Source organism: Syngnathoides biaculeatus, chromosome 16 (assembly GCF_019802595.1).
Source record: "Syngnathoides biaculeatus isolate LvHL_M chromosome 16, ASM1980259v1, whole genome shotgun sequence".
NCBI lineage: Eukaryota > Metazoa > Chordata > Actinopteri > Syngnathiformes > Syngnathidae > Syngnathoides > Syngnathoides biaculeatus.
The window spans coordinates 14,721,379-14,733,120 of NC_084655.1; the positions used below are offsets into that span (position 1 = coordinate 14,721,379).

Here is an 11,742-nt window from a genome sequence, read left to right on the forward strand (position 1 = left end):
AAATAAAATCATAAAAGGTTAGACATGGGTTTTAATATTAGCTGGACAAACTACAAGATTCCAAATTTCATTGTACTTTTTTATAGTGACAACACATTTTCACATGGTCAAGCTATTTTAAGGCAAGACTAATCACAATTTAGGGGGATCAAAAATAGATAAATGTGTTTTTAATATTGGATAATACATTTTGTTTATATTCCGACCAAAATAATTACAAGTGACAACATTCTTCAATGGATTGTAATTTTTAATGTTAATGACACAATTACACATCCAGTAATAAAGCTCTACAGCTTACACAGTTTAATAAAAAACAAACAATCAGGGGAAAAAATTACGAATGACAATATTCTAAATGAATTGTAGTTTGTTAGTTTACAACACGTTTCCACACAAAAACCAAATGGTCAAGCTCATCCTGAAGATTTCGAGCCAGCAGTTGAACTCTTCCCGAGAGTCTGCTCTTAATGGACTTTCTTAGCTTTTTCTGTCCCCCCTTTTCCTTAAAATACTGATCCATTTCCGCGGCAAAGGTGTGTAGCAGCCTCTCGGACGACATGCCGCTCGTGTACAAAGCATTTGTACAATTTCTGAAGTCATTGATCATAGACCTTGACTTATACGCCAACGTCAATGCATCATGCTGAGCTCCAGCCAAACGTAATCTCACAAGATCATGCCTTTGCAACTCTGTTATCTCAGAGAGGATAAAATTCACACAGCGTTCTATGTCAACAACATCCAACATGTAATTACAAATAACTTTCTCAATTATTTTTCTGTCCCCAATCTTCTTGTTGGGTCTGGAAGCGTGGACACCCATCCCTCCCGCCGCCCCCACCATCCCGACGCCCACAGCTGTAGCGACCAGCGAGGCCCCCATGGTCACGGGTGCCAAGGCTATCCCGACCACCGCGGCCACTCCCCCCACTGCTCCTGTGGTGCCTCCGGCAATACCCATACTTTTGACCTTCTTGTCATCTCTTTCCAGAAGCTCCGAGATGGAAAAGAATTCAAATATGTAGTCCTGGAGACGTCGACTGCGTCTCGTCATGAGAACGTTGAAGAGATAAATCGCCTGCTTTGTATTTGTGGCTCTCTGGTTAAATGATCTGAAAGGGGAAAGAGACGGAACATCTCTAGATGTACTCAGTTCTTAAACCAGGGGTGAGCAAAATATGGCCCGCGGACCACATAATTCTTTCAAGGGACCATAAACTCATTTCTTTCGTTTTGTTTCTAAATGCATCAAATGCCTCGGGACAGAAATGTTGGAACCATGCCCAGCTCGTGAGCTAAGAAGATAAACCAGCTTGCTCGACCGCAGACAGTTCATCAGGTCCTGTGGCATCTCGCTCGGTGTTGTTATGACATGGCTCCCCGCATAATGGAGAAACTTAAAACAAAGGTAACTGTTTATTGAACAGCGCGGCACACCTTTTTGCAACGTGTAGCCGACTAGATACTTGAACTAATATCTTATAAACTACAGCTGTCCAAACTATGGCATCTGTCTTCATTTTGTAGCGTTGATTTTTTTAGCAGTGGTGTCGGCTTTAATTAAGTAATTTATTCCATTAAATAATTACTTACATTATTTATTGCAAATAAATTATTTGACTCCTAAACTATGGTTAATTTATGCTACCAAAATCAATTCTAATACTAAAATAAAATCAATTTCACCTCATCGATGAATGATAAGGCCGATATGTCTGTTTAAAAAAATCCAATGTTGCCCTTGGGGACAAAATTTTACTCAGTCCTGTTCTTAATTATGACAAATTGAATTGCTTTTTGGGGGGTTGATCAGATTAATTCCTGTAGTTACCTTAATTCTTCCTCCATAGTGAGTCCATACAAAGACGGAGCCATGTGATCCATCCCTGTTAAAAATCCAGCACATTCTAAGATTAGCTTTGATGTACATTTATCCATCCATCCATTTTCTTTGCCTCTTATCGTCACGAGGGTCACGGGGAGTGCTGGAGCCTATCCCAGCAGTCAAGGGGCAGGAGGCGGCGTACACCCTGAACTGGTCGCCAGCCAATCGCAGGGCACATGGAGACAAACAGTCGCACTCACAATCACACATAGGGGCAATTTAGAGTGTCCGATTAATGTTGCATGTTTTTGGGATGTGGGAGGAAACCAGAGTGCCCGGAGAAAACCCATGCAGACACGGGGAGAACATGCAAACTCCACAGAGGCGGGGCCGGATTGAACCCGGGTCCTCAGAACTGTGAGGCCAACGCTTTACCAGCTGAGCTACTGTGCCGCCCGATGTACATTTAAAAAAATTTTAAATACACATGGGACTTAGCAGGAATAGATAATCTATCCATCCACTAATTTTCCCGAACCGCTTATCCTCACTCAGGACACGGGCGTCCTGGGGCCTATCACAGCTGACTCTGATCGAGAGGCAGGGTAAACCCTGAAATAGTCGCCAGCCAACTACAGGGCACATGTAAATAAACAACCATTTGCACTCACATTAACACCTAAGGACAATTTAGAGTTTTTAATCAACAAATCATGCACACGTCTTTGGGATGACGGATCAAACCGGAGTACCCAGATAAAACCCACGCAGGGTCGGGGAAAATGTGCAAACTCCACACAGGTAAAGCCAAATTTGAACCCACATCCCCAGAACTGTGAAGCAAATCAGCTAAACAGTAGGCTGCCATTCCTCAAGGATTAGATAAAACCCAAGTTATTCGTACTATGGTCAGCAGATATGTTTTAGCTTAAAATGTCACAAGGAACTTGTAGTTTTAATGTATGTATCCATAGAAAGTACACCGTATACGTACTTGAAACTTTTCGCATCCATTTAATTAGGTCCAGGGTATCCTGTGAAAAAACAAAAAACAGAGACAAAAACATACATTTTACATCGTCTGTTTTTAGATACCATCATTGAGTGTAGAACAATTATTCTCAATGTGGTAAAAGTACCTATAGAGTTCGTGCACGTGACGTCAGCATTTTCACTGCGCCATATTGCCGGTCAAACAAAGCTGCTCGACAGTGTGGGAGATATTGAACCGGAGGAGAATATTTACAGTACCCGAGACCTGTTGTGCTGTTGGTTGTCACAACAGACGAGACAGATAATTCCAAGAGATCATTCCATTGAATAGCAGCTGAAAAGACCAGAAAAGATCAATGGATTTCGGCAATTGAACGTGATGGATGGTGCCCGACCAAAATACACACACGCCTGTGTAGCGATCGCTTCATTTCAGGTAGGAATCATTCTTCTCAATCTCAAATTACCAAAAAGTATTTATAATGCCAAATTGGCTCAATTGAGAACAATCCGTTAAAAAAAACAACAAAAAAAAGACAGGGAGTCGTCTCCAAACATACATGGAAGCGTGACGCGGCCAACCTCTTCCCGACAGATTTTTAGTTTTTTTCAATATGCATTGTTCTCAAATGAGTCCAATGGTTATTTATAAAAAGAAAATAAACCGTCGGACACACAACTGTCGCAGAGGTTTACAGAGGTTAAGTGTGGCCGCAATGTACGTTCCGTGAAGACGACTGTCTTCTTTTTTAGATAGTTCATGAATGCAAGTTTGTGTAAAACTAGTGGTCATTTATTTGAATATTGGTATTTGTATTGAATACTAGCTGAAAAGATCAACGGATTTCATCAAAGGTTAACGTGTGGCCGAAAGCTTCTGTGTTCACGAGCCGTCAACCCGTCACTATGTGGGATTTATTCCTGATTGAGAACAGATCCAGCAACTAAGAATTTGTAGGCATCCAGACTTTTCTACGCTTTCAAACTTTTCCGTGTAAATCTGGACGACTTACCCACCAGATCGTATATGTAGATACAGTTGTCCAAGACAAGCGGAAGCGAATTAAGAGTCCAATTTCTTATCGGCGAAAACATCGACTTCGCCATTAAATATGGGTCCTCTCTGCCAAGTTTATCTAATTTGTCCACATACTTTCATTTATTTTCACCTTCTAAATGTATAACAGTATCAGACTAGACTCTGGGCGTCATGCTATAAGACATATTTTCATGTCATCTCCAACTAACTTTGCATTGAACAATGCCTTGTTAGGCAATATGGCGACATAAACAAAAGTCACGTGATTTTATGACGTAGGTGCACGAGCTCTATAGCGGTATGCGTGTGCTCTCCAGTAGTACACACAAGAATCACTGCCCATGTACAGTTCAGTTGCACTGAACAAAAAGGGAAAGGTATTGATCGAAGCCCAAACCAAATTAAAATGCTCCACATCAGAATAAAGAAGACTAAGAGCACCCACCATGGTATTATTTTCTGGTGGTAGAATTTCTAGGTAGAGAGCGTCGTCTGGCTCAATGTACACAGGCTCCTTTGATGATATTATTGAAGAGTGCAGACCAGAAATGGTTGCAATCTGTGGTCCAATCTGTTGAAGGCAATGAAAACGATATTTTAAATCACAATCATGCAATCGAATCCTGCCACTTGTCTTACAATTCTGTCGTCAGTTCTTATACTTATGAAACACTTGGGACCGAGCGTTTTGAGCTTCTGATGATAAATAATGATGTCGTGTGAAATGTCTTTCAGAAATAGAATTTATTTGTTTCTATTCCGTATTAAAGTTAAAGTCTGTTTGGTCGTCCTTGGAGAGAATGAGAGGACTACGTTAGACCCATCTTCTAGGAAAAAAACAAGGAGCAGCCATTCCAATCACTACTTTTGGTGTCAACTGCACAAATAACCGTATTTTCACTCACGTTATCAGTCTTAGGTTGGGAGGATTGAGGAGCCAAAGGTGGATCAGAATATATGTCCTGAAATTCATATACAGTAGAATTGTTTCAATAGTTTGTCAGAGGAGCTGTAGAACATTCAATCGTGTTGTTAATATTCCAGACAGTGTCCACAAATCACACCTCAGATTTCCGCTGAGCTGCAGTTGGTCTGATGCTGATGTTGGCCAGAGGGGGTCGAGGTGGAGGAAGAGGAGGAGCCAAAAGTGTTCTGTGATAGACAGATGGAGGCTAGAGAAGAAGAAAAAAAGCAAAGCACTTTCAAATAGTGTGTTGATGATGCATGAAGACAAAAAAATATGTTCGTTACCTCTGTAGTTGAAGTTGGGTTGGTTTCGTTTGCTGCTGCTTTTGGATGAATGTCATCCACATAAATACCCGTTGGGGGCTCAGGAAGGGGACGAACAGGAGACAGCCTCTTGTAGTCAGCGGGGTAGTTATTTGGGGGGGGATTCTAAGATCAATGAACCATAAAATAATACATAACTGTACATTTGCATCCCACCATTAAAAAATAATCTATTTTTCTTTTTTTGGGGAAACTCACCAGAATATCCCTGGATTCACATTTATTGGTGTTTCTTTTTAACCTTGGAGAAGGCACAGGCCTAACTTTCACTTCTGACAAGACATCCTGGAAAAAAAGTGACCCATTCTTAAAAAAGAATGTACTATTCACAAATAACAGAACACAATTCCGATAATGTGGTTGCTTCGACTGTCTTCTTCTTCTGTTCCTTTCAGCTTGTCCCGATTGGGTCGCCACAGTGTGTCAATTTTTTCCATCTATGCCTATCTTGTGCATCTTCTTATTTAACACCCACTACTGTCCTCATGTCTTCCCTCACAACATCCATCAACCTTTTCTTTGGTCTACCTCTCGCTCTTTTGCCTGGCAGCTCCATCCTCAGCACCCTTCTACCAATATACTCACTCTCTCGCCTCTGAACATGTCCAAACCATCGAAGTCTGCTCTCTCTAACCTTGTCTCCAAAACATCCAACTTTGGCTGTCCCTCTAATGAGCTCATTTCTAATCCTATCAAACCTGCTCACTACGAGCGAGAACCTCAACATCTTCATTTCTGTTACCTCGAGTTCTGTTTCCTGTTGTTTCTTCAGTGTCTCTAATCCATACATCATGGCCGGCCTCACCGCTGTTTTATAGACTTCGTCCTTCATCCTCTTCTGTCACAAACACACCAGACACTTTCCGCCAACTGTTCCCCCCGCTTAGGACCTGTTTCTTCACTTCCTTACCACTCTCACCATTGCTTTGTATTGTTGACCCCAAGTATTTGAAGTCATCCACCCTTACCATCTCTTCTCCCTGGAGCTTCACTCTTCCTCCTCCGCCCCTCTCAATCATGCACATATACACTGTTTTACTTCGGCTAATCTTCATTCCTCTCCTTTCCAGTGCGTGCCTCCATCTTTCTAATTGTTCCTCCACCTGCTCCCTGCTTTCACTGCAGATCACAATATCATTTGCGAACATCATGGTCCAAGGGGAATCCAGTCTAACCTCGTCTGTCAGCCTATCCATTACTACCACAAACAGGAGGGGGCTCAGCGCGGATCCCTGATGCAGTCCCACCTCCATCTTAAATTCTTCTGACACACCTACGCCACATCTCACCGCTGTTCCGCTGTCCTCATACATGTCCTGCACTATTCTAACATTTTTCCGCCACACCGGACTTGCGCATGCAGTACCACAGTTCCTCTCTTGTTACTCTGTCAAAGGCTTTCTCAAGGTCAACAAAGACACAATCTAGCTCCTTCTGACCTTCTCTGTACTTTTCCACGAGCATCCTCAAGGCAAATAATGCATCTGTGGTACTCTTTCTAAGCATGAAACCATACTGTTGCTCGCATATACTTACTTCTGACCTGAGTCTAACCTGTAAACTATTTATTTTATTCTCTGAGTGTTGTCCTATTTACCCGTGGTACATCCAGGCCGACGGCTTGTGGTATGATGGAGGACTTCATGACTGCTGGTTGGACGGCGCAGGTCTTACGGCGTGCAGTCTCTATCGTAGGCTTTAAAGATGAACAAATGACAATAAATAAGATACAGCGGCTATACTAAGTATTAAACATGTCACTATTTTTCAAAGTGAAATTTGCACCAGATGCTCGCGATAACCCAACAATTAAGATAACTGTGCCTCGGCAATGAGACCTTTTGTGGGAAATCAATTAGACTGAATAAGCTGATATTTAATTGAACTGATAAGGGGGTGGATTGCTATTTGCTTATTGATCGATTTAAGATGTTGCCTTGGCTTTCCGTGCTTTTTTGCACCTCCTTTGCTTCATGTGTTCAGTCCTTTTTCCCTATGTCATTTTGCATGATTACACACAACTTAATTTTTGATCTCATTTGTTTTGCTTTCTTTGCATTTATGGGTTAATTGACCCCTCCGTGGATATTGCGCAATCCGCGTCACTGACCAATCAGAGGCCAAAGATCTGCATAAACCAAAGCCCGTTTTTGCTCCCGCCATTTTCTCAGGCAACATTGCATGGTCCAGTATAGGTTTAGTTAGCGTTTTATCGCGTATTTGGGTTATTTAACAAAAAATATGGTTAAGAGGTGTAGTCACGGACTTTGTAATAGTGACGACAGGTATCCTGAAAGGCTAGTTGGTGGAGTTCGATTCGTACCCTTTCCAAAACCGAAGACCCAGTACGAAAAATGCCTTCGATGGATCAAACTTTGTGGAAGACCGCATCATTAACTAAATCCATCTAATATCAACCGGAACACATATGTTTGCACGAAGGTATGCCCTATATTTGATTTTCAATACATGTCTCGTATAAATGAATTCAAAGTTCTTCACTAGCATAACACTGCTGCGTGTGAACGATTGACACACTTATTCTTTGTTGAGCGATATTTAGCAAGATCGGACTGCACAAACGTATTGATTTCTTGCTGGCTCGCGGCCGAAGCTTAACCAGACTGTGTTTGCACGAAGATATGCCATAAATTTGATTTTTAATACACGTCTCGTATAAATGAATGAGACGTTCTCCGCTAGCATAACATTGCTACGTGTGAACGATTGACATACTCATTCTTTGTTGAGCGATATTTAGCAATGATCGGACTGCACAAATGTATGGATTTCTTGCTGGCTCGCGACCGAAGCTTAACCAGACTGTGTTTGTACGAAGATATGCCCTAAATTTGATTTTTAATACACATCTCGTATAAATGAATGAGACGTTCTCCGCTAGCATGTCGTCACTATTACAAAGTCCGTGACTACACCTCTTAACCATATTTTTTGTTAAATAACCCAAATACGCGATAAAACGCTAACTAAACCTATACTGGACCATGCAATGATGTCTGAGAAAATGGCGGGAGCAAAAACGGGCTTTGGTTTATGCAGATCTCTGGCCTCTGATTGGTCAGTAACGCGGATTCCGCAATATCCACGGAGGGGTCAATTGGATCGTTACCAACCTCCGGTGAAGTTTTCATGTCAGCACCGCTTCTAAAAATATAGACCATTGTTATGTTTCAGGGCCAACCATTCATATGTGTCATTATTTCCATTACAATGACTCATTTTTCTATTTTCTAACATGTTGTCCTTATCTTTGTGAAGTGCCACAGTGTAGAACGGCCAGTTCTACAATCTGTTCTTATCTGTGATTTTATCTCACTCTTTAAAGTTCAAGTAAATTTGAATGCAGGAAGTGTGAATCCCGTAACAGTCAACAGGCGTCACTCCACTGATGCATTTGGAAGGAATTCAAAAGCATTATGAAACTGTGGTAATGTTTTTTTTTTTTTTTCCTGGACACCAGACAGGTACCCTCCAGTTGTCACACCCTGGTACTTCCCCTTTTGTCAGTGTCATCAGTGCAGAACATATCTTGTGTCATTGAGTTGATGCTTGCTTTGACATTTTCCCTCACCAAAGAATTACCCGTTCAATGATTCTAGTGAAACAGTTTTATTCCACTCCAGACCAAGATTTAAGACCATAACACTTGACTGCATTTAGCAGTTTTAAGAATCGTGTTATTTTCTTGCACACAGCCATTCACGCATCATCATATTAACGTCTGCACATGCACATCGACAAGCATTCTTTCATTGAAAAACACCACCAACGCTTTCTCCTCAACATCAATCATTCATTCTTCATTCTAATGCTGCAAAACCTCAAGTGGCCAATTCGCAGTTTATAACACTGCACTGTATTTATACATTTTAATGAAATGTAAGGGAACCACGAAAAAAATGAAGACTGGAAATTGGTATATTACTAACTGAAATACAGTAAGTAATAACTCGGGTGTTTCTATGAAAGTGTGAAGGATCGACACCAACACTGTGTAGAGACGAATAAGTTTGACATAGCTAATAAATGGAAAAACTTTTTTAAAAGGATATGTTTTGGTTTTTTTTACACCATTGTGCTTTTTTTCCCCCACTGCAATTTCCATGTACACGCAGTCAGGCCTTCATTCTACATAGACAAGTGTCCCTAAAAGAGGCATTTTGATATGTAATGATGCAATAAAATTGGCAGTCGAAGCTTACCGTCACTTTTGTGTCCACGATGGTGACTTCATTGTATCTTTCAGTATGGATCCGGCATAAGAATCATTCAGTGTTCAGGAAGTTCGCTCAGTACACGACATGCCACTGTGTTGTCTTTCTCAAATTGTCTGCAAGCATGATGTCTGATATCTCGGCGTCATAGGTGGGTGGATCTTTAATGCGCAAAAAAATCGTTGACACACTCACACACACGGCCAACAACCAACCACCCCCCCTCCACATACACAGACAGACAGAGAGACATGATGTTCTCATGTATACACGCTCACACACACACACACACACACACACACACACACACACACACACACACACACACACGACACACACACACGACACTTGCACACAAATTAAGGATGTCTGAATGACGAGGCAACTCAGTTGTGTTGTACCACAAAGCCCTTAAACCAATTTACGTATTTTCTTTGTCTGCATTGGAACTTGAAGTTTAACATTCCGGCCGCAAAGCAATAAGCACCGCGCATGTACCTCACAGTGCAGAGTTCATGGGTTCAAGTCTGGCCTCCGGCCCTGCTGTGTGGAAGTTCTCCAGGTACTCGGGTTTCCTCCCACATTCCAAAAACAGACGAGCTAGGTCAGTTGAAGGTTTTTTTTTTATTTTTATTGAAAAGAGTAATGTTTTTTTTTTTTCACTTGTACAGAACCATTGAGATTTATAGGGCAAAGAACAAATAAAACAGTGTTTCTTTAGCGTCAACTTGAAGAAGGAACGTTAATCCACCATAAATTTCTATATTTTCTTGAGAAAATCTGCCACAGCATGGTTCTGATTTTTGAGTTTATTTTGAGATGCAGTTGTTAGATTTGGGCAAAATAGGCTAGTGCATAAATAAGGCAATTTGAGTATGATGTGGTTGAATTTACTAGATTAGCAAATTAGAACCCTGACAATGTCCCTAGGCAATAATCATGAAATGTTCTTATATTAAAGACATTTTTAGCAAACTTATTAACATACCACTCTTTTTCAATCAGAATGCATTCTTTACATTTTTATTACTTGCGACCAGATGGCGTCATTACATAATACTGGATGATTGCCATCTACCGCTCTGCTCCAGTAAGAACAACGAACTTGTTTTGTTCCTCCAATTGTTTTCTCGTGTTGAAGATAACAGAGTGAACACGGACGACAGCAAAGTTTCCTCTTTAGCCACACGCATCAGTGCAAATAGTTGCTCCATTTTAGACAACAATTTCCATAAAGCACAAATAGACTTTGTCTTCCTGGACAGAAATAACACACCTAGGGGTGGATGGATGGACTCATCAATGCAATACTTACACGATTATTGCTTTAGTAGTTAATGCTCTTTAGAATAGATGTTCCAGATTGGAACAAGTACCGTAATTTCTTCAAAATAATGCGCAATTTTTTTTCCCCAAAATATATTCAAAAAGTCAATACAGGGCATTATATTTAGTTATGGATGAAAAATAAAAAAATACAATCACATTGTATAGTAGTATAAAGGTACACATACAAACTTCGATATGATATTCAATGTCTTGTGTTACAAATTTACATCTATTACGGTAATGTGCGCCACCAACCTGAACTCTGACCTCCTGGGCGGAGCAAACTTTGCATTTTACGATCGTTAGCGTAGCATATTTGTTGCTACTGCACCAAACACCAGAAAAAACTGCCCCTGAGTTTGTTTTAACTTTTTTACTAACTAACTTTTGTCCAAGAGAAAAAAAAATCGACTACAAGGGCTAGTTGAGAGGCCGCTTTTAAAAGAAATGTGTCATCACTCCGGTCGATGACGCAAGCAAACCGGAAGCAAAACAACGTGAGCTGAAAGTGCGTAGAACAATTCTACGATCATTTAAAAAAAAAAAAGGGGGGGGGGTGCGAATAGCGCGCACAAATGAAATGCTCGATTTTTTCTTTAAAGTGCTCATTACGCTCATTTCTTCGTAGCGTGAGCTTTTGTTTTGATCGCGACCTGACTATGAAGAGCTGTTAACACGGTGGAGCTTCCCCTCAAAGCGCTGACAATAATGACAAATAAAGGGAACCAAGACTTTTGGGATTAAAAAAAATGTTTCCGCAGAAACGCCATGGATGGCACAGAGGATGACATGCTGTGAGAGCAAGATGGGATCACTGTTCATGAATGCAGGAAGCACTAGAACTGAACCAATTCATCAATGATGAGTTTGCAGTGATGCACAAAGGTAGCTACAATGGATATTTTTCAGATTGGAGATGAATCAAATGCTTCTTTTGAAGTCTTGGCCAAGGATGTGTAATGTAGTGGATAAACTGCACTACGCACAAACAATTTATGCACACATACTTAATGCAAAAAATGTTTAAA

The 11,742-nt window shown here is 40.9% G+C and overlaps 1 protein-coding gene across 3 annotated transcripts; it reads right to left on the reverse strand.

Annotated features, from left to right (window-relative positions):
- Positions 1–275: 275 nt before the first annotated feature.
- On the reverse strand, positions 276–11,158 carry LOC133515139 (uncharacterized). Of its 3 annotated transcripts, none has more exons than XM_061847457.1 (12): positions 10,970–11,158; positions 9,884–9,960; positions 9,374–9,546; positions 6,748–6,846; positions 5,349–5,435; positions 5,112–5,255; positions 4,925–5,032; positions 4,766–4,822; positions 4,306–4,431; positions 2,823–2,862; positions 1,835–1,889; positions 276–1,115 (listed from the first exon to the last, which is right to left on the reverse strand). In XM_061847457.1, the coding sequence occupies exons 4-12, from the start codon at positions 6,793–6,795 to the stop codon at positions 374–376; spliced, it is 1,407 nt and encodes a 468-aa protein (XP_061703441.1). In that variant the 5' UTR covers positions 6,796–6,846; positions 9,374–9,546; positions 9,884–9,960; positions 10,970–11,158; the 3' UTR covers positions 276–373. The 3 variants fall into 3 exon arrangements, with proteins under 3 accessions (XP_061703441.1, XP_061703440.1, XP_061703439.1); XM_061847456.1 differs by having other exon boundaries at positions 9,884–9,985; XM_061847455.1 differs by lacking the exon at positions 10,970–11,158 and adding an exon at positions 10,701–10,755 and having other exon boundaries at positions 9,884–9,985.
- Positions 11,159–11,742: the final 584 nt, after the last annotated feature.